Raw genomic sequence first — 24,276 nt, 5'->3', positions numbered from 1 at the left:
ATGCTACTGACAAACAAGAAAGAGCATCTCAATAGCATCATACTCACGTGTAAACCACGATACTGTAATTGGTAACAAAATTAAAAGGCCAAAATATCACATCCTCTCTAATACTGATCTCCCCTGCTATGGTCACAATAATCCAACGTCTACAAAGGAAGAAAAGTAGTTTTCCACTTCCACCCTAATTGTCAGATTTTTGCTTCCTATCCAGTAAAACTGAAATGCAGTCTGTGCTTGTTGGAGCTAGCCTAGTCATGATAATGGCACACACAAAAAAAGAGCCACTAGGCTACACATCTTGAAATCAAGAATCTACATCTTTTTTACTATTATATATCCCCCTGCACACAGCATAGTACTGAGTATATAACAGATGCTTAATAAATATTTGAGGAATGAAATATCTTATCAATTTCTTCGGTGATCCATAAATTCACAGAAAATATTCACAGAGCAGCAGACAAAATATAACTCTTTCTAAAAACAGATAAAATCTTTTGTGCTATCTTAATGTTGCTTTTCTTCAAATAATTTTCTAAGAGTGGGCAAAGATCATAATTGCTCATAATTTGTCAATGGTGTAATTCAATTGTTAATTAACCCATAAATTGGTTGTCTTAAAATTGAAGTTAGATGTACTTAAAAGTAAAACTAATTATAGAATAAGCACCTGCTTTACATTCAGTTTTAAATGATACTTGAATCCACTACTTGCAAGCTCAGAGACACTATTGATCTGATTAATAGTTGCCATTTATGGAATAACACCTATGCATCAGACATTATATATACTGGATACTTTAAATCAGTTATCACTTTTAATTCTCACAATAACATTCTTCAATAAAAAATAAAATTATTCATATTTTACATGTAAGGGAATTTAAGGATCACAGAGATTCAGCCACTTGCCTAAAGTTACATAGCTAGTTAAGGTGAGGAATAGAGATTTGAAGTCCAAACCTACCTGACTTTAAAGTAATGCAATGTGGATAAAATAGTACCAACTTGCCAAGATTTTTTTTGAGGACTCAATAAGGTAACATAATGAAAGTGAAAACCAATGTCAGTTCAGACTTTCCCCTTCTCTGCTCCCCATCAATTCCCCATCCTTAGTGAAAAGATGGGAAGGAAATAAGAGCACGATAGTTTCAACATCCCGTGTGCAAGGAAACCGATGATATTGGAGTTGGCTTAGAAGTGAGAATAATATTCTTAAATGGAATACAGTATCTGGGTTGAAATAAAAACTCTCCTTTATTACAAGATTAAATTGCTAATGAGACTTTGAAATGTCAGACATTTCTATTAAAGAGGGTCAGTATTACATACTATTACAATAGACATCATTATTACTACAGTGATATCTCTAAAGTGTTCTTAGTCATACTGAAATAAATCACAACAGAAATAGAGGCCTATGTATGGGCATACAATTAATCTTGGTTGCAGAAAATTAGTCAAATATGCTTTCATACTGGCATCATAGTATGAAATACTTCAGGAGAGTAAAAATCCTGCAGATCCAAGTTCCCAGATAAAGAACAGAGCTTAAAAAATGAGATGAAAAGATAAATATTTAGACTGCCAAATGCTACAACTATAAAATGGCATTAATATTCACCTTAAGAAAGAAATAAGCAGCGGGAAAAAACTGAGACATCAAACATTATTGGAACATAAATTCCGACAAATAAATTTTTATTTATAGTTACATTTACAACCATCTGTCATGATAGATTATATGGTATGTAAGTCATCTGGCATTAGGGTGTTACTAGAAATTAACTCTTTTGCATACTATCTATAGAATAAAAATTGCTAAAAATTCAGTGTAGTTATTTGAGAAGAATAGGTTATGGAGGTGATTCTTTAGCTGTGTAAAACAAAATGTTATTAACTGCTTAAAATCTTGTTGACAGAACAAACCTGGCCTCTCTTGTTAAACACAGAGCTATCCATTTTCCACTTGAAATAACAGCCATCAACCCTAAACTTCTGACAATAACACAAGATGTTCAGAGACAATTATGACTTCCCCAACGATTAAATTCTTAGTGCCAAACTTAGAGCTGCACAAGCCTTTCTCTGTCCCGTCCACATAAACAGAAGGTAACAGCACCTTGTGTGTCAATCAGAAGAGCTGGAAAGAATCCTGATGAAAACTAAACAGATCTTCCATATCATAGCAGCTATGAGGAAGAAATAAGAAAAAAATGTGCTATGGTATGGCTGCCTAGGAAGTAACTGCTTCACAACTTGAACTTCTCAGTGAAACCCGCTTAAACGAAGCCCCTACAGTAATTACCTTCTTTCAAGATGTGAAATACCTAGAGGGTTTGAGGGCTACAATGGCAAAGAATGAGTTCAGTTTTAAGGTAAAGCATTAAAATAATAGCATACTTTGAAATACCAGCTCTTAATGAAAGGCATATCCTCTCTGAGGAGGGATTTCAGCTGGTCCTAATGACTGGCAATAGTGGGTCAAAAATGCCTGATGTCCTTCAAAGGGTAAGATTTGTTCTTGATCCAGCACAAATTTCAAGTGTATGTACCACCAGGGTTTCCTTTAGAGGCAAAACCTACTTACAAATTCATTGAGCCTAGACTAACTCAGTTTAACATATATTTTATATGGTTGTAATAGAAAATCAAAATATCAAAAAATCAAAATATTTTATACAGTTGTAATGCAACTTATTTTTTCCATGAATTTGGCTACCACACAAAAAAGAAAAAAGATTGTGCTTTTAGTCAAAACTTCCTAAGAGTCGTGCACCATTTCACCAACGTGAAATAGTATTTGAGTCATGAAATTGACATGCTTACAGCAACCTGTATTCGTAGCTATCACATCCACGATGATTTCATTGATAGATTTAGGAATCTATTTTCAACATCTTCGGCCATATAGGAGTATTTCGGCATTTACATGCTAAAATGCATATGTCCCTCTTATTTATTTTTATATTATAATTAGTGTATTATATTATTTTTTAAATGAGTAAAATAGATTATCTCAGAGTAGTAAAGGGAATGTTACACAATACTTATTACACAAAGCGGCCATTGGATATGGGAAAATAGAGAACTCTTGCTTTAAAATTTATAGATATTTAAAATCTAGCGCTCTGGCTTACTTATATATACATCCATTTTTGGTTACTTCATTACTTGGAGGTTTTACTGTTACATTAGAAAACACACCAATTGGCTGCTGACATTATTCTTAGCAACTATAATCTTCTTACTATCTATGCCTTTATTTTTATTTCCTATTTATCTTTATCTTTATCTTCCATGCATGTTGCTAGAAATAAAGCCTGTAACACTTTAGATCAGGTGGTTTACACGAGTTCCGTAAACCAACATAATCACAGGCCTTTTTGTTGCTTCCCTATCATTGTTTCTCTAGAAGCAGTGGAAATAGTCTTAGTTTTCTGGCAATTTCTACTTTATAGTTGACTAAACATTAAGACCACACCAAATTTGAATTCTTAATTCCGAATGTATTCTTTCCTGGTGTACATGGGTTGTTTCTTTCATTATACATTCGGACATTCACAAATTAAACCTTGATGTCTTCTAGTGTTTTTATATCTTCATTAAGACAGTATTTTTCTTTTATTTTTATTACAGAGAGGAAGTAATAAAATAATCTAATCTTAGCATTTGTGATGTACTAACTGCCACATGCAAGTTGATAATCAAGTCACTTTGGGGGTAAGCATCCTTTGATTTTCTAAGATGAAATTTCAAAACACGGTTTCTATGGATAATGTAATCTCCCTTCTAGCTAAACATAACTCCTTCCCGTCCTCACCCATCTGCTTGCTTCTCTCAGGAGGACCAATGGCCAAAGACACACAGCCCCAATGCCATGACTTAGGGATATGCTTTAATTTACTCAACCCTTGAGAGGACAAGTGTGGTAGGGAGAAAATGCCTACCGCCAAATCCATGGTTCAGTATTCTTCTGTGACCTTTTTTTAGAAAACAATAGAAATAGAAGCATACAGGAAACAATCAGCTTTCCAAGCACTAACCACAGTCTTGAGATCTTCTAGCGGTTCCTAATCTACAAGCAGGGATCACTTTCTATGTGCCGTCCACATTTGATACATTTATACAAGGGGCCGTAATCCAGGACACTCAGGTCCCGAGAGCCCCACCTCAGTTAAAAAGACTTTTGTGGGTCATGTTCCACATCAATGCACTATGCTAGAGGCAGTGAGAGACACATTCACAAAAATCTAAAGTACATAGTAAATGCCCTAAGAAAGCATGGTCTAGAACAGAACCAGATGTATACACATTGCTATTCTACAGGTCATGTAGTATGTAGTATTACAGATCTTAAGGCAAATGATCAGAAACAGGTCAGTGTGAACTATGCTCATCTGAATATCATGAAGGAAGGGACATTTGAATTGGACCTTGAAGGATGGACAATGAGGAAATAATGAAAAAGCTTTAAATGGTAGAATATAATCCAATTTGTGATCTGGAAAGATCATAAAAGGCAATAATGTTGACAATTAACTTTTATTCACAAATACAATAAGGCTGACACCTAGTCCACCATCCTCAAAATTAAACAAAAAAGAAAAATCAAAAGACTCTACTACCCTTGCAGCACAGAGTCATACAAAATTAATAGTTCTTAACTGTATGGCTACTATGTACTAGGTTCTGTGCTAGAGATTAGATATAGGTAAAAAAAAAAAGACAGTCTCTCCTTTCTTCCAAGGAGCTCCCATCAAGACAGAAAAACATAAATCCAGGTAAACTACAAAAAGAGATGAGACAAAGTGCAATGGAACTCTTAGTCTGGGTTTTAAAGGAGGTAACTGGGTGGGCCAGATGGGGGAAGAACAAAGGTATATTTGGGAAACACCAGCTTACATATGTCAGTTAAGCACAAAAAAATGGAAGAGATTATCTATTTTAAAAAAACATGTAAAATGAGAAAAGATGGCCAAGGAGATTGGTGCAGTGGAAATTCAACATTTAGGAGACAGAGAGAGGAAGAAGAAAGTACAAAAGAGAAAATAATCAGAGAACCAAGAGGATAATCCAGGGCACACTGAAAACAGAGTGAAGATTATCAAAGAAAAAAGAAATGGTCATTAATAGCAAATGCCACAGGGAGGACAGGTGAATTTAGCCCTGAAGTGAACCTTCGGCCTCGACAGTGGCCTTCACGGAGTCATTTCGCAGAGCATCCCTGTGCGTGGGGAGGACCGCACCCGGCTGCAGGGAGATACTGCGAACCAGCACCAAAGCACCCTAGTCATCAGGTCTTGGCAATGTTTATTGAAAAATAGCATTTTGACCCAGTTTGAAGAGTTGTGCATGATAATTAGAAATAAAGAAATAAAAAAACATCAAGACAGAATAATGAAAGACCAAGTACTTGACCATCTCATTTCATTTCAACACTGACTGCAACACTCCGGATAACACGCTATGGGGTATTTCAACACTGAATTTTAATTTTGATATTGAGCTTGTGGGTGGCGAGATTTTCCTTTTGGCAGTTTGGCAGCTACACTTGAAAAGGTCCCAAGACTTTAGTAGGTATCAGCTAGACAGATGGTCAAGGTACATTCTGCATCTTATTTTTTTTTCCTAAACGTCTTTCAAACTAAACGGTGTCATTGGAACATTAAGCTTATTCAGCACTTGACTACTGGACTAGTCAAGGTGTTTTAAAAGCACACTTTATCTTTCAGTGTCTTTGGGATGAAAGACAACAAAATATTCGATCCACTAAAGAGAGACGAAAAGAAAAAACCCAAAAAGAAGCTTCTGCTAGGCTTAAAATTACTTTTTAGATTAATAAATAATCTTTTAAATCAACATTCTTTTTTCTTGTTAAATAAGTGGCATACAGGAAGGAGAGGAATGGTGGTGGTGACAAATACCATTACAAATTAAATCACTCGTCCTTACACACAAAGGCCTCATTTCCTGAGGTAGCAGCACAGATAGCTAATGCTTTGCACTGTATTTTTATAGTCGATAAAAATCTAATTATTTTGATGAGTAGAATCATAGCAAGGCGACTTCAAGTGATGATAATACATCAACACATACACTAAGGTAGAAGGGAATTCATAAAGAGATGTTAATATTTAGGAAAACATAAACTGTTAGTAATAACTTGTCACAAAAAGAGTATTTCTTTATATTATGAAGGATTTAAGAATCTCTACCATCAAAATCACTTACCTAGTTCTTCATTTTCAATGACTTCAAATGTGGCCCAAATGTCACCTTTTGTAGGAATGATATTTTTTATTGCTAATATATCATTAGTTAATTCTTCTGCTTCCATCACAGGAGATATCTGTTAGAGAAGCAATATTTCTTCAAAAGATAAGTAAGACACAGAAGCAGACTTATATTAGGGCAATAATACTCCCCATCCACATTCTAATGATATCCCGAGTTTCTTCCAAGTATGGTTAAAACTAGCTTCTCTAAGTACCTAGAGACAACAGCATGTTCAGATCTTTTCCATAACATGAAATACATTTACAATACAGACATAACCAGGAGGAATTTTTTTCCTCACTTAGTGAGCAATTAAGGCCACTCAGAAGGGAAGAATGTACCCAGTCACACACAGACAGACCTCACAAGACAGTCTTCCAAGTGTAAAACTTTCCACTCATCAGTTCTATAATCGAAAGTGCAGTGTCTCGGTTAATTCAGCCTAGACCCTAAATTATACACTGCTGTCTGTCATGCCAAAAGGCCCTGAGGTTTTGGTAGTGTGTGGTGTGTCCTGCCATGCCAAGCGACAGATGGTGGGATACCAAAGCATGCTGTAGCCAGAATTTCAGGGCGCAGAGCAGAGTCTGCAGTGCCAGCCTAGAGGCCAGCTCTACAAGACGCCCAAAGCCTGAGGACACGGTATAAACACACCAACTCTTCTGGGACTTTCAGGATTTTTGATTTGTTTCTTCTTGTTTTTGTTTTTGCCAATCTTAAGTGCATGCTGGCCAAAACGCAAGATGGCTTTCTTCAATTAGTATTTAGAGTTATAGTGTTAAACAAACAGAAGATGTTTCAAACATCAGAATCCTGCAATTTGCATGTTTTCAGTAAAAGTATGGCCCTATTACAAATTTCCTTAGAAAAGGAATGTGCTCATTTCCATTTCTCCTGTCCATTACTGCTCATAAGCATAGTGCATATATATAAATAACAAAAACAGTTTTCGCAACAGGTCACTCACATAGTCTACCTTGTGTACTTCATGAAATTTCGTGTTTTGGAATATATTAATTATACAACAAAATCCACTGTTTTCTATTTACAAAAGCCAAGTGAAATATAAACTTAAAAAAAGAGATAAAAACTTAGCATGTGGGAAAAGTGGAGAACTTCAAGCAACAGAAACAGTAGATGAATCATTTCAACGATGCCGTTGATCTGCATGGATTTAAAATTTTTAAAATAGTATACCTTTTTCTTACACAATATTAAATTACTGAGAAACCAAATTTGTGAAATAGGCAGCAGGGAGTGCCTCAGTTTGAAGTAGGAAGATGGAAACTCTACTCCTTGCCCCAAGAGAGACCTAAAGCTCTTCTTTAAAACACCTAGTACACCCTATTTAGGAAATTATGACTCTCTGGAATACACACATCAGTATAATCAACATCAGGTTTGGATTATGATGACACATGTTTGTATTCTGGCCTTAATTCCCATAAACTTGAGATATCATCTGCTTCATCTATCCCCATGGGTTGCAGTAATGATCAGCTGAGACAAATGTAAATAAAGGGTTTTGAAAAGTCTTAAGCATTAAAATAAACGTCAGTAATTATTTTTGTAACATTCTATGTTTTCTAAGAGCTTTTGGAGTTACTATAGGTGAAAGCGACAATTTTTTACCTAAATCCACGTAAGATAATATTAAAATTTTGCTTAATTGCAATAACTTCTGTTATGGCTTTGGAAGGAAGTTAAAATGTGTTATGGAAGAGTTTACATGTAGAGGTAAGTCATATGCTTTGAACACTTCTTCTAGCATTAGCTTTAAACTTGTGCTGATCTGCACTAGTCCTTCACATCTTTTACGATCAACATGACACATTTAGCATAATTATGAAGTGGTCAAGGAGTGGCAAGATAAATGCCTGATAAGAACAAAGCCTATGATCATAGTATTTCAGCTCCATGTTCTAAGTAAGATAGCTCATGCCATGTAGTCATAATGCATAATCATTAGAAATATATAACTTAATAATTACAATATATCAAATGTTGTGACTCTGTTTATTCTTGGACACATTAACTGCCATGCGAGCTGTATTTAACTCATGCTAGTTTTGAGCCCGGGGCCTCATGAGGCAAAACTCTGCAGGTGGTTTGTGAAAATCTTACTTCCTAATGTTCTTATTGTTACAATTAATATTGACAATTTAATTCTAAAGACATGGATTGCTTTGCATATAATTCACACACAGAAAACAACACGAAATAAAAAATTTTTTATTAAATTAGAAAGGATCATTTTGTTTTGAAAGTTTTTATTCTACTTTTGTAATAAAACACTGTGGCCCCAAGGAAAAAAAAATTTTTCTAGTGTGGCAGTCAATGTGTTAAAAAAGATAAGTAGCTAAAGGAGAATTTCTGTTCCATGGCAGAATATCTATTTCTCACATAGAGAAAGTAGTTTTACCAAAAACCTGAAATATCAGTTACTATCCCTAAAAGACTATTACTGAATATGGTAGCATGAGAAGGATCTATTTTTAATTCAGCACAAATGATCAATATTCTCACTGATAATCTGTGCTGAAGAAAAAGATTATCCAATATTTAAGGAAGGAAAGCATTATCCAATATTCAAGTAAATTGGAAGACTGGATGTTAAAGTATAGGAAACAAGAGCAGAAGATTATTGATAATAATAATAGCACTAGTAGTAATAATAATTTATTAAACACTTATATGCCGAGCAATTTGCTAAGTGTTTTACATGCATTATCTTATTGAGTCTTCAGGTCAATGCTATGATATAATAATGTAATTTTTACTCATTTTACAAGTGAGAAGATAGAGGCTCAGACAGGACAAACATAATAACTTGCCTAATGTTAAGAAGCTAGGAAGGAGAGGAGCAAGTATTTGAGCTCAGGTTATTTTCCAGAACCTACAGAAACTCCTAATTGTAACCTAAAGCACATAAGATGTTCTCTTTCCAAATGATTAAAATATAGAACTCCTGGAAAGTATTGGTATGGAAAGTCAGTGTTGTCATCAGTTTGAACTGGAAAGGTGACATAAATGTAAGAAACACTGGAAAATTCAAAATATGTAAATTAAGGGTAACACTTATGATTTCCAACAGTACTCTTTATATCCACCATTAGGACTCACCCGAATTATAATACTACAGTCAGGTTCCTTTCTTTCTACATATACTTCGATTAACAAATCTCCAGCCTGGGAAACCTAGAAAAGGGTAGATGTGAAAACAGCACACTTAAGCATGTTGCAAAAACACACATATGATACTTACGACAGTTTCCAAACCCTATAAAGCCCTAGTCATTACAATGAAATGAGCTCAATTCCCCTGTTCACAAACATATGTACCCATTTCCAGAGACAGCTGATTAAAGACAAGGAATCTACATAAATGTTATAATCAGAAACAACAATCACAATGCGATTTTTTTATCTCTTACTCAAGAGTTTAGTGTTCTCGAATACCCTTAGATTCTTACAGAAATAATGAATCTGGCCACAGTGAAAATATGCTGACTTCCACAAGAGAAGCTGTAGAAGCCATCATCGTGTACGTTAGCAGGATAAACAAAATGAGGACGGAAAATGGTCCACATGTAATTCTGCTCTTAGCTATAATGTGTGCATGATAGCAATAAAATTAAAAGGCACAATAGGTCTTACTAAATTTTCAAAGAGATGAAATTTGAGGATAAACTAGGTGAGAGCTGTATTAAAACCATAAATAGAGAAAGTAAAATTTTAGTTAGAAAAAATTAAAGTGAAATGATAGAACAAAGCAGACAATAAACATATGCTTTTATTTTAATTATTTTCAGCCAAGCATTAAGTGCTAAGTTATTGAGGTCATTATTATATTCCAGAAGATACGTTAAGTGAAGAAGATACAATCCAGAAAATAAAAAGCACAAGATATCAATATGTAGACTGACAGTATAAAGTAGAGAAATTCAATAAAGAACCAAATGAATCTATGAAAAAAATTTGAGTAGCTTTTTTCAGAAGTTCCCTTAAGTTATGTAACCACTTAGAAATAATATCCATCACCCAATTAAAAAAAAAAGATCACAATGAAGAAACAATCATTCCAAAGTTAAATTTCCCTTAGCATAAAATCTATTAAGTAAATCTGTGAGGAATACATTAATAATGTACTTTGAAGAAGTTTCTTAATTATTCTGGCATTACAAGCTTAGAAAATCTTATTTCCAATTTCTTTCCTCACTTTCCATACTACACAAAAATTCTCGGAAGATACAAGTTGACACTTTTGCTTTTCACAATGTTTGCATAAACAGTTCTCCAAGGAAGGATATATCATAAAAATTAAAAAAAGCAAACACAAAGAACTCATAGAGTGAAACTAAAAAGAAGAATAGCTAAGAAATTCAAACAGGGCTAAGACAAAGAGAATGTCAGAAAAATACTCCAGAGGAGAGTTTCAAATGGATTAGAGGAAAAACTCATGCAAAAGAACAGATTTTCCCAAACTCTTTTACTTTTCTTTTCCAATTACTATATATTATAGACAATTCTTTTATTTTTACTCACTTATACTGAATTGAAGACACTGGAGACTGATTTCTTTACTGTAATTTGAATATAAAAGATAAAAATGCAAAAGGATACTCATACGTTATAATAACAACGTAGATAATGAAGTCAAAGATGACCTGTCGGGCTCATACGATTCTTTATCTCATGACTGAAACCTTTCTAAAAAAATGAAAATTTAAGAGAATTGATAATGAGCTAGATTTTTTAGGGTTAAAGCTAACTCCTCTAGAAGCTGCATTAATTACTTTGGGTCCAAATGGAAGAAATAATTCATTAAGTAATTAATATCATAGTATTAGTACTGGGGGTAGAATCTAAGCCTTCTCTCATTTCCTTCGTATGGAACCATAACTCTGATGACTCCTCTAATTTGCAATGGATATTATTTCAGGACTGAGAATTTAACAAAAAGCATCTGCCTCATTATCTGAGTACATCTGTAAACAGAGTACATTTGACCCATTTCTATTATTTACATTGATACCTGAAATCCACTACAGTTCCTAGTTATTAGAAGATAATTAACTATCAACCTTAAGAAGTTCCAGTGAACATGCATCAAACGAGGTAAGCTACCCTGGAAAAACACAGTGAACCTAAACATGCACCTGAACATGATAATCCAATACAATGTGACAGAGGAAAGCAAGACAGAATATAGAAAAGTCAACTTAGGACAAAAATTAGCGTATGTTACAAAGATCACATTAGAAACATTCCATTAATACATCATCTGCAAGCATGCAAAGCAAAAGCATATAAGAAATAATTTATGTTTTCAAAATAATAATGAAAAAATCATTAGGCTATTTGAATTTTCAATTTACTCCAAGTATTTCTTTGGCTTTAAATGCTTCCTTTGAAATCCACCAGCATTTTCAACAGTGTTTTTATAAATAAAATTTGATTTTATAGAGGAAATCTTGATATGTAAATAAAAACTGATTTTCCTTCTATATTTTAAAAATTTACATTAATATATTTTGCATGTATTACACAACTAATTTATCTAGGTTTTTTTGTTCATCACTTTTATTTTGCTTCAAATAGGAACTTGAGAATACACACAGCAAATGTCTTTACTTACATCAGAAGTTTTTGTTTTGTTTCATTCTTTAAAGATCTAACTATTACTACTCACTTGAGTGTCTTTCCACTTGGTAATAAAGCTATTTTCTATGTCCATTTGTTTGACTTGGTCTTCTTTAACCTGTTTAAAATATAATTTGGGACATTCTAATAATGTAGAATACAAAGAGTGATGGCACTCATCGTCATATAACTCTTCAGGAATATAATATCGAGTTAAAAATAAGTGAAAATAGCTATCTTAATCGGCATGGGCCCACACGGCTAGGTCATATATAAAGCCAACAAGATAGAGTCTCAAAAAGTTCAAAACATTTTATGATGATACTACTTCAGGCTGCAATTGCCTCAATGAAAGCTCTATTGCTTAGGACATTTAACAAGCAAAGGAGCTGGTGACTGGTTTCTTTAAGTTTATGTAGGTCGAGAAACAAGATATTTTTTTTTTTTTTGAGACAGAGTCTCATTCTGTTGCCCAGGCTAGAGTGAGTGCCGTGGCATTAGCCTAGCTCACAGCAACCTCAAACTCCTGGGCTCAAGCGATCCTCCTGCCTCAGCCTCCTGAGTAGCTGGGACTACAGGCATGCGCCACCATGCCTGGCTAATTTTTTCTATATAGAATTTTAGTTGTCCAGATAATTTCTTTCTATTTTTCTTTAGTAGAGACGGGGTCTCGCTCTTCTTGCTCAGGCTGGTCTCGAACTCCTGAGCTCAAACAATCCGCCCGCCTTGGCCTCCCAGAGTGCTAGGATTACAGGCATGAGCCACTGCGCCCGGCCTAACAAGGTATTTCTTGAGCTGAAATGTTCGTTAAGTGCTTATTAAATTTCTACCATTTAGGTAAAGTTAGGTTTAATACAACTATGAAGATAATCATGTACTTTTTACAAATGGTACAGTACAAAAATAAAATATAAAGAGAGCATGTAAAGCCACACATCATTTTTTTCTAATTCTTTCTTTTCTCAGCATCAGATTATTGCAAAGAATTTGCTATTGATCAAAAACAGTGGACACATATAGAAGGAAATAAAGAGAAGATCAAGGAGCAAAGAAAGTCTAACAAATCTGCTGTCCATTCCTATATGAATTAAGTTAGAAACTTTAATGTTTTATTTTATGAAAATAGTTCCTTTTTCTTTGCTAAGGAATCTTGTGATAAGTTATCTTAAGAATGTAAAAACTCTACAAATGGTAACCCTATCACACTAACTCACTTGGTTTAATCTGGTATATCTGTACCTCTGGAAAACAAGTGGTCTAATAAACATCATTTAATGAAATGCTCAGAGAGGTTAAATGGCAATACTGAGATGCTAGAACGAGTTATGTAATGAAACTAGACCTTTGACCTAGATCCACCATAATCAAATCCTGGGTTTATTTCTTCTATTTTTACTTTATTGAACCAAGAAGTCATCCCTATTCTAGCAGTTTCCTGATGAAACATGAAAATATTAACTTTATAAAAATAGCAAGTTAAAAAGTCAAATAATTAAAACAGAGATGACGTAAGTACTACAGAATAATAATATTTCAGAATTTTATTTTTTCCAATTAGAGACACAATTAAACAAAACAAAAAAAACCTAAAATGCTTTCAATTTAACTGCCTGATATTTATTACTGAATTGTTAAATTCATAATTTCCCACCTCTAAATGGACATAATTCATACACATATAATGAGAAAGGAAATGCACACAAAAACCCTATAAATAGAACTATTCTGTCCAAAAGACATCAGATGGTAAAAAAGCTTTAAAAGCAACCGAATTTAAAATGAATGGCTATAGCTTAAAAAACTAGTTATAGCTAAAAAAATTTTTAAATATAACTACTCTTTATTTTCTCTTTCTAAATATTCATAAAGACTTGAATAGTAACATCCTAAAATATACATCTTTGTAAACAGCAACATCAAAACCACTTTAACAACGGCAAGATATAAAATATTTACCTCAAATATTTCTACATAATTATTAATTAGGTCCTCAATTACATTCACTTCTTCACTAGTTTGTCCGTTTGTTTGAAACAAACAGGATGAAAAGACCAAGGCCAAATTATGGGCGTTCATGTGATTGATTTCCGAACATTTCTGAACCCTGTCAGAGAAAAGCAAAGCTCGTTATGACACACTTCTATTTGGAAATTTCATAGAACTACAAACCAGGATTCTTATCATTTTTAACACCCACATATTGAAGTTCTCTGATATAAAAGGTATAATGTTGATTTAAAGAAAAACATATGGATCTTTCTTCCAAGTAGCTTATAGTCTAGTCGAGAAAATAAGAAAGGATACTGCTGAAGAGATTAGTACAAGTTACAAAGCAGTACTTGATTGCTGATTTAGAGGAAGGACTGAGCGTATCTAAACAATTTCAAACTATGAAACAACCTGTGCCAAAGCATAAAGTATGCTTACAGAGTGGTGTAAAATGACTTGTAGGACTGCAGCATAAATGGAAGAGGAAGAGGGGCAATATGTAAGCGGAAAAGAAAGCAAGAAAGGGAGCTTGGTAGGCATATATTAGAGAGTTACAAATTCCAAGTTCAAGGCTGGGCTAAATTTTCCAGAAAGTGCATATTAGGTTAGAAAGAACACCTGGAAGCATATGTTTGTACAGTTATTCAAAATAGGATATTATTAAAAAGCAATTTAAAAATATAACTACATTTTCCTTAGATACAACTGAGAATCACTTTTCATAATGAAGAGATATGAACGAACTAGTCAACTCTTCCATTCAGTAGGCTACAAGCCCTGGATCTTAAAAGGGCAGTTCAAAGTATCCACAAATATAAGTTCAAAGTAATACAAAAAAACAAACAAAAAAACCCCACTATAGTCCTCACCCCAAGAAAGGGAAATTTATACTGATAAAAATGCACTACTTGAGAATTGTAAGTAGTGCATATAAAAGTATCTGTTAATGGCCTCTATTTATGTGTCACAGACTGTGTAAATAGCAGCTGCCCAATTGTCTGTTTAATTACGTTTGGAAATTTTTGCAATACATATTAAACAAGACAAACCAAACTCCATCAAAGCATATAACAAGAATATATAACAAGAATAATCTAGGTATTCCTGTCTATAAAGAACATAGATTCTTGTAGGTACAAGAACAAGTGAGTAAACATGACAGCAATATATATGATAATGTAAAAAAATTCATAATAAAATGCCAAATTGCATAGCAGAGACGGGGCAAGTGCAATCGTCAAATATGATTTACAAGATGCAAAAGGAACTGGAATTTAACAGAGGAGGATGTAATAATTGTGGACACCCCTCTCAAAAACCTTCTCTACTTTTATCACACTAAAACTGTAAACATCTGGAAAATTTATCTGCATGTCTGCCTCTGTTACTAGAATCTAATAAACATCTCACAGTCAGAGACCGTTGCTTTAATCACACTGTAGTGTATGATAAATACCTGGTGAATGGAATTAAGTGGATGTTACTGATGGAGAAAGTAGTCTTTTATCTAGGGTAGGAATTAAATTAAATGCTAAATCAACCTGGCCACGTCCAAATTTACCTCTCAATCTTTTGAGGACATTATCAAACATTTCTGCCTTTCTTGAGACTTTCTTCTGTACTACCTTTCTCCTTTGGTACTCTTCGCCTCTCTTTAGCTTCAGTGGCTACCTTCATTTCTGGGATAAAGTGGGTACAGTAGTGTTCCTTTTCTTCCTGCGTTTCCCTGCCCCCAGATGTTGGCATTCCCAAGTGTTCCGTATTCAGCCTGCTCAGGCTCTTCTCACTCAGGCCTTCTCATCGGAACCCCAAGGAAACTGTTTTCTAATTCTTTTCTCTGCCTCCTACACTACTTTTTCCCAACTACTCCCATCATAGGGGTTATTATCCTAAAACAAATTTGGTCAGTCACTTCTTATTACTTAAAGGATAAAATCCAATTTTTTGTATGACCTGTACAATCTTTCACAATGTCCTGACAACCAACTATAACCCTTTTCATCTCCTAGTACTCCTATGTCCCAGGAGTTATCCTTCAGCTCATTGCTCATACTTACCACTCTTTCGTGCCTAGTTCATGTGTGTCTTTAAATCTGAAGCATGAAGCAGTCCCTAAACCTCAACACACAATGAATCAATATCTCCTCTATAATTGCATGCTGCATGCTAAAATTATCCATATTAAAATGTGTCCCAACATCTCACAGGCATAGAGATAGGATGATATAATGTAGACTACATTTGTATGGTGTAATAAGAAAATCAGTTTACAATACTGGAGTTGACATGCATAAGAAGTAGTGGTCGGAAGAGAGAGAAAAAGAGAAAAGAAGACCAATTGTGGAAGATTTCTAAATCTAGACCCTAAATAGGGTACTTTTAGTAAAATTCAGTTTTATAGAAATTTATTCAAGAGAGTATTTCACCCATGCAGGAAGTTACAACATATTCCTTAGCCAACGTTTACACTTATTAAAGTTTTTGTAATCATTTTTGCTGAGATCAAAATAAACCTCTAGTTTTAACTTAAGAGGATATTTTCAAACATTGTTATCCTTCAGACCTCATTTCTCAAGTCACCATTACATTCCTCATATCTTATCAAATGCAGAGGGACTTTCATATCAAAACATAAAAAATGGTTTCGACTTCTAAAATTTCTTCATTGGATAAATAGCCTGATACCAAAATATATGGGTTAGGTAAGATATAAACTGATAATAAAGAAATGTCCACCAAGAGAAAGCACTGTATTCACAGCCAGATTCCTGTTACAGAATTCTGGTCCCTGTAATTCCTTTATTCTCCAACTTCCCACCCAAATGAGTCTTATAACTCTTATTAATGCACTAGATGCATTTGAGGATGCTGTATATGATTATTGCTAAATCATTTAAGAAATTCCCAGTGTTATTTATCTGTAAATGTGACTTAATTACAGAAAGAGAGGCTAAAGTAATTATTATTAAGATATGTTGAAAGATTCATTATCACATGTAGAAGAAGGTTAACCACACTATTTTAAATTTAAGAAATGATGAGTCACTGAGTGCTATGTTTGAAATGTCTAAAGAAGTTACTAAATCCACCCACCTATAAAGGTGTTCAACTATAGCTGCCAAAGTTGCTCGGTTGACTCCTGGAAGAGTACGTATAAATGCTCCATACTTTTTAATTCTTTCTTTGTCATCTTGTGTATCTAGAGGGGGAAAAAACAATCTTTAGACCTAAACTAATCATCTATATTATAAATTTTATTTTCAACAGTATTTTAAAATAGTCACAAGTATATTTTATTAAGTGACACAATTAGGTTTCAGTAGAAAACCATTCAAACTCCTATAATAAAATTGCCTATAACTCTGGAAAAGCAATTAATTACATAAATATTCCACTGCTATATGCTATAGTTCTTATAATTTGTAACTTAAAATAAAAAACTTCCAAAATGGGAGGATGAGAGAGGTTGCATTTTTTATCTTCTACTTTATGGAATATTGGACTTCAATTAACTACTCAAGTTGGAGTAAAAAGTGAAGAATTAAGCCAAAAGTATTTTAACATTGGCTATGGAAAGATTTCATTACTTGTATTTGAAAATAATATTTCTCTTCTTTTTTTCATATAATATTATAAAAATCTTCCCAAAGCTATAAGCCATCCCAGAGCTCTGAATTGTGCATTACTCTTTCAATCTATTTTAAGGGGCTTTTACCAGCCCTGGTACCTTCAAATCTTTGGAAAAGATGAGGAGACGACAGGAGAAGTCATGGGCAGGACTTAATAACTGCAATCCAGACTTAGAGGAGGATGAACCCTCTGCCCTTGTCATGGATGGAAATTTATTGGTTTATGGATGAGAAGGAATGACTCTGTATTCTCCTAACCCAAAAAAGTCAAATATCTGCAGAAACTAGAGATAGGAACCCCCAAATTTCCAGACTCCAGAGCAGCAGTCCCCAACCTTTTTGGCACCAGGGACCAGTTTAATAAAAGATGGTTTTCCACAGATGGGGGCCGGGGGGATGGTTTGGGGATGATCCAAGCTCATTACATTTATTGTGCAGTCAAACCTCTCTGCTCATGAGAATCTGTATGTGCAGCCGCTCCGCAGCACTAGCATCACCGCCTCAGCTCCACTTCAGATCATCAGGCATTAGATTCTCATAAGGATCCGCAAGCTAGATCCCTCGATGGGTAGTTTACAGTAGGGTTAGCGCTCCCATGAGACTCTAATGCCGCCACTGATCTGACAGGAAGCAGAGCTTATACCGTGATGCCAGCAATGGGGAGTGGCTGTAAATACAGATGAAGCGTTACTTGTTTGCAGCCTTCTCACCCCCTGCTGTGCACGGGGTACAGGTACTGGTCCACAACCCAGGGGTTGAGGACCGCAGCTCCAGAGGACGTGTAGTGGCAGTTTGGTTTAAAGTACTAGCTGACAGGGGAAATTAAAGATCACTCTCATAAATGGCTCGTGCTGACGTTGTAACCCAAGGGGACTGCGCATCTATTCCCTCTCAATTCCCAACTACCTCTGGAAACAAGGCTTTTTCATTTCCTACTTACTGCTACCTGTTCTCTTCACAGAAAGCCAGCAGAACATTAACCATTCTTTAAAAGTACAAAGTCACTTGTAAAGGACATTCAGATCCCTGGGGATTTAAGAAACTCTGTGACACATTTTTTGAGTACACTCCTATTCAAAACAGCAGGTGATATCTCTTTCATACTGATTTAGCCTGCTCATGGATCCATAAACATAAACGTGGTCAGAGCAACTTAAGTGCACTAGTGGCTGAATCTCTGCAAGGAAGAAGGAAAAACACCCAAATTGCATTCAAAGAGTCTACTGGGAATGAATTAAGAATTATTTATCACCCCCAGCGTAAGCCAAACCTTTACTCTCACATCATCCAGTTTCTAACTGTAGGAATAAGTGCGTTTATACCATAAAAATCAATTACTACCACTATACTTATAACAAGAAGTCATACCAGTATGCGTATTTCACAAATCTTATAAAGTAGATATTAATTTCAAAACAAAATTTAAGCAATTTGAAAGTAAAACTCAGGAAAAATTTTATGTCATATAGAAAATACGATGAGCAATTCAACTGGTCACAGAATTCAGAAAATTTAATAGTGCCCTTAGAGGAACAGATCGTATGTCATATAAATATAGCTGGTATACCACCACAGGGCATTCCAGCCTCAGCTACAGATGTCAGAGTTCTCCTATGTGGTCACCAGGAAGTTCTAATTCATTCTTTTCAGATCCAACACAGGGCCCTACTGAAGGGTCTGGCTGAGCTACATTAGATCTAAAAGCAAAGGACTTAAAGGGTATTTGACCCAGTATTCAAAGCCTTCTCCAAGTCAGTTCTCAAAGCTTCACATCTAAGTGAATGGCGAACACCTTTCCTTTACAACACATGCCTACCACTGCTGACTACCTCCTCCCGGTAGACTGACAACCGTACAGACTTCTTCGTCACTGAATTTGTCAAACTTAGAAAAACCATATTTATCACATATTTTCAATAACTGATTTTACAATAAAGACAAATTGTAAGCTTTTATAAAATAGAGATAGTATGATGTCATAATTATAAATTATAACAAAATTTTCTTTAAACAACAAATGGGGTTGCGAGGTAACTGGGCTGAAAGTGATGCATTTATCTCATTCCATATTTTATACACCAGAAAATTATACAATTAACTCCTCTTATGACTGAAGTTGACCCTACTGATTTAGAAACATTAGAAAGCAAATAAAATACTTCTGAATTAGGTAAATTGTGAAAAGCTTCATTTTAATAACAGTACTCGTTTTCTTGCTGACACTAATAAGGATCATTCTTGGGATGATTTTCAAACTGTGGATTTTTTGTGACATCATTTCAAAATTATTTCCTTCAAATACATTATTTGTATTTTAGATTAAACAAATACTTTCAATTTAAAAAAAAACTTTCTCAAAAGAGGCATATTATATAGTCAAATTCAAAAGCCATTTTCCAAAAAAATTTGAAACAAACTAAATGTACAAGAGAGAAATAGAGTAGTAATTATGGTATAATTTAAAAATAAATTTTAAAAACTAAAAAAATGAAGATTGAAAATGATCATTTTGAAAATGCAGATATGAGAAATATTTATGGTTTATTAATAAAAATAAAGGTGCCATATATATAAAAATCACAGCTGTGGAGAAACAGACTATGAAATAATACAGAAAAATAAAAAAGGCTTTATTAGAAAGATGGGATTAAAATCGATGTTTATGTTTAAAAGTCTTTATTATTGTGATGTTTGAATAAAATAAATTTTAAATTAATAGATGTAAAAATTGGTTTTACTAAAATTAATATGAACCAATAAGTGATTTAATAAACCACTTTTCTAGGGTCATCTCTTAATTAGGTTCTTTTACAGTATAACAGGCTTTTTTTATTTCATTAGATAGAATCTAGGAAAAATGGAGTTATGAAAAAGTAAAAAAAAGATTGTTAAGTACAATAAAGAGGTAGAATAAGTGATAGAAGAAACACAAGAGTCGTGTGAAATATTGTAAAATGAGTCTTGTATTTAACCCTTCATTTAATTTTAATAACAAATAACAAATTTTAATAACAAATATTTAATAACAAATAATTAATAGCATACATGAACTTGACTAAAACACTTTCAAAGTTAAAGCAAAGTAAGCACTAAGAAATCTACTGAAAACTAAGTATATAAAACACTATTTGGCAATTATTATTACGAATTTTTTGAGGTAGATAGAAACAGCTATTGATATTTGCATAATTTCCATTTAAGCCATCATGAGCATTGTTCCTTTTGATTAAATTTTCAGCTCAAAGATTTTTAAAAATCTAAATATAAAATTAGAAGGCAAGCATTTATTAGGCTCTATATTATATTACCTAAAGCAGAGATCCAATATGGATAGAGCTCCTTGGTAAGAAGTGCGTCATCGATGTCACAGAGAAAACTTTTCAACACACCCGTCACATCTTCAAGCTGATGTTTCCCAGCCCTCAGTTTAAAGCTTCTTGCATCCTTCTTGAAACTCTCCAGGAGTTCACTTATGTGCAAAGGATCACCATTCTTTTGGTAGATATATTTGCATCCTAAACCTTTGTTTAAAAAAGATAAATACATAAGGTTACATGAAAAAAAGTCTAAATTCAAAATTTAGTTTGATATATTGAAAGCAAAAATACTTGTGCTGGTATGATGAATAAGATGAAGAAGAGTTGATAAAAACATGCACAAGGAGAAAAGCTTCTTATTCCTAATTTTAGTATTTAAAGTATAAACCTAATGAACAAACCGTTCCAGCCTCAGCTTTTAGTAAGCATCTGATTAGCCCTTCCTCCAGCTCTCGCAGAATCTTTTTCAAATGTTCTTTTGCCTCAAGTACCCTATCTTAACTTACTCTCCCAGAACACAAACTTGCCTCTATTTTTCGCTGACAAAAGTGAAGCTCTCTGCCATAGATTGCCCCAACCTCCTGCCCCCATATTGTATATTAATTTCTATATGTTTCCATCTTCACATTCCTTCCAATGAAAAGCTGGGTAACCTCTTTTTCAAAGTTACTGATTCACAATGCCTCATAAAAAATAAGAGGCGTAGTGGTTAGGAGGAGGAGGGATGATGATGATAATGATGATGATGATATAATACAAACACAAAAATCCTTCAGGGTCCTCTCCCAGGTTTCTTGTCCTTCTTCCTTTCAAAACTAAGCTGCGTTTCCTGTTTATTCTTTCCACTGTCTCACATGCCTGTTAATCCTTTAACCACCTTTCTGTGACCAATCTCCATTCTGATGAGATCACCTTCATCGAGAATATCAATGATGTACTTTTCTCCTAGATACCGTTCAGTTTGTATCTAGTGAGAACTTGCAGCATGTGACACTCCAAATGAATCTCTGCTAGAAGTTTTTAACTTCATGGCTTTCAGGACATCACAATCTCTACGTTTTCCACCTCCCTTTGTGATCTCCCTTTAAGTCTTCTATTCATTCTGCTCATCCAGGATTTACCGACGATTCCAGGAATCCCCAGGAATGTTCTCTCTCTTGTTCCTCTAGCTCAATATATGGCATTGTCTTCTCCCCAGGCCCTTGCAAGTCAGAATCTTTCTTTCTCACTTATATTAAAAAAAATATATATATATATGTAATACTATGTCACATAGAGTCATCATAATCTCACTCTCAAAACTGTCCCTGTCTTTCCATCTCATATTCTATTAATATTATTTTGTGCACTCACTTCCTTACTACATTTTCACGTTTGTCCCATTCTGTGTCTGTCTCAGTAATGATGGCAGGTCTGCTGGTTTTACCAACAAACTTAAAGATCTGAACACTGGCCTCCTGCTGCCAGTATGAAGATATACAGAACCCCACACGAACTGACCTGGCCTCCTGCCTCTTATATTCACCTCTTCTTCTCACACTAAGTTCTGGTCACATTTAACTACAGAAAGTTAGCTGAACAGACAACATTCTCTCGTGACACTATACCTGGGAACACACTGTTTTCTCCTCCTGGAATCCCCATCTTCCTCTTCTCCTAACTAGCTCCTATTTCCTCTTAAGGCTCACGGTAGGTACCATGCTTCACCCATGAAGGCCTCCATTACGACCTCTATCTACCCTGGGGAAATTCGCCCCTACACCATGAACACCTGTAGCAACCCCTGAACCTCTTTTCCACAGAATTTTAATACAGAGATGTAACTGCTCGCTTGCTTGGCTCTGATCCATAAATCTGTAAACTCCTAGAAAGCAAGGATTACGTCTTATTCTCTGAGTATATCCAGCAGCTACACTGGGCCTAGAAGAACTCAGTAGATAGTCAATAAATGACTGCTTATTGCAAGAATAAGGAAATTCTACAAAAACCAATGATGACTAAGTGCCTGAGACATTATGTTCCTCGCTGAGTGAATAGCTGGTACTCAAATTAGTCATTATGAATTCAGTCAAGTCTAAACCTTGACACGACGAGCACAGAAAAGTCAGAAAATAGATTTTAACCTATAGGTCAGGAACTTCAAAATAGTTGTTACCATAAAGGCTCTAAGCCAACCACCTACATCCTATAATCACTGGGTATCTTCTAAGTTCATGTCAAATCTTTCCTTCTATACATGCTTTTAACATTGCAGTTTCTCCCATGTTCTGCTCATTAAAGAAAAAAAAAAAAACAATCTTTCACTGGCTATCCTGCTTTAATATGCAAGTTAATGCACCTTGTACTAGGGTTATAAAGTAGTCATAAGGTATGAAATTTAGTTGAAAATAATCTAATGTTTAGTTATTTTAAATTCAAATAAACACCACAAGGAAACTTCTGATTTCCTCAGAGAAACAGTAAATTGGCTACACTGGACTTAGCCAAGTTATTTTAATCATTTCTCAGCTTAAGAAAGACCCTAATGCCATCAGAAAACTAACGTGATGTGAAAATTCCTAATGAGGTTATGTTCTTGCTAAAACATAACATCAGTGCAACTCATTTAAACCTACAAAATGCAAGCACACTAGTACTGAATTACTGTAATAAATGGAGATAACATTTTCCATTTTCCTCCCCCCATTTTCAAATAAACAGATTATAGCTGATTAGAAAAATATGAGCATACTATCATAACAAAGAACTTCCTACAGTGATGCCCACATGTGATTATTTAGACATATAATACAAACACAATGAATCTGGACATTAATAATAATTCACTTGGATTACATATAAAATAAATAAAATACTTAAAATGTTCTCCCAGAAGAGATTCAAATACACACAAATTTAATTTCTGAAAATTTTCTTCATAGTGTTTATTTCTGACATTTGGTTTCATATCAGTGTATTATCACTTTCCCATGGTACGACATATGATTTATGGCTTTGTCTTTAACTTTTTACTCCCTCTGCTATGTTTCTAATATTGAAATTAGTGGCTGGTATATAACCGGCACTCAATAAACAAGCAATGAACTAATAACGCACTGCTTTAGTGTAGCCTTTTTACTAAGTATACCTTCTTTTCAATTAAAAATACCCAAAGACATCTCTAATATTAGCAGAACAAAAAAGTTAATATACCTTCCAAAATATCAAATCAATCATTAATTCTTTTCCATATTTGGAATCTAAATAAATGGCATTTATCCACAGGGTAAAGGGTGGAAAACATTTTTATGTAAAAAATATATTTATGAAATTTCTACCTTGTAGAGTAAGTATGAAAAATATATGTAACTAAGAAGGAATTTGAAGGATTCATAATTATTTGAAAATATTAATAAATATGAGGAAGTTTACTTTTC

At 34.2% G+C, this 24,276-nt stretch overlaps 1 protein-coding gene across 1 annotated transcript in view; it reads right to left on the bottom strand.

The window, feature by feature from the left end:
• ARAP2 (ArfGAP with RhoGAP domain, ankyrin repeat and PH domain 2) overlaps nucleotides 1-24,276 on the bottom strand; it is a 177,262-nt gene that overhangs the window by 38,558 nt on the left and 114,428 nt on the right. Inside the window, exons 21-26 of the mRNA XM_012644474.1 lie at nucleotides 20,852-21,064; nucleotides 17,008-17,113; nucleotides 13,882-14,029; nucleotides 11,975-12,043; nucleotides 9,406-9,480; nucleotides 6,238-6,355 (exon numbers count right to left, since the gene is read on the bottom strand). Coding sequence (XP_012499928.1) covers nucleotides 6,238-6,355; nucleotides 9,406-9,480; nucleotides 11,975-12,043; nucleotides 13,882-14,029; nucleotides 17,008-17,113; nucleotides 20,852-21,064 — 729 coding nt within the window. The remainder of the gene's footprint in view (nucleotides 1-6,237; nucleotides 6,356-9,405; nucleotides 9,481-11,974; nucleotides 12,044-13,881; nucleotides 14,030-17,007; nucleotides 17,114-20,851; nucleotides 21,065-24,276) is intronic.

Source organism: Propithecus coquereli, unplaced genomic scaffold (genome assembly GCF_000956105.1).
Source record: "Propithecus coquereli isolate 6110/MARCELLA unplaced genomic scaffold, Pcoq_1.0 Scaffold213, whole genome shotgun sequence".
Taxonomy (NCBI): domain Eukaryota; kingdom Metazoa; phylum Chordata; class Mammalia; order Primates; family Indriidae; genus Propithecus; species Propithecus coquereli.
Note: the sequence above shows the minus strand (reverse complement) of the source record. Positions and strands in the feature narration are given on the sequence as shown.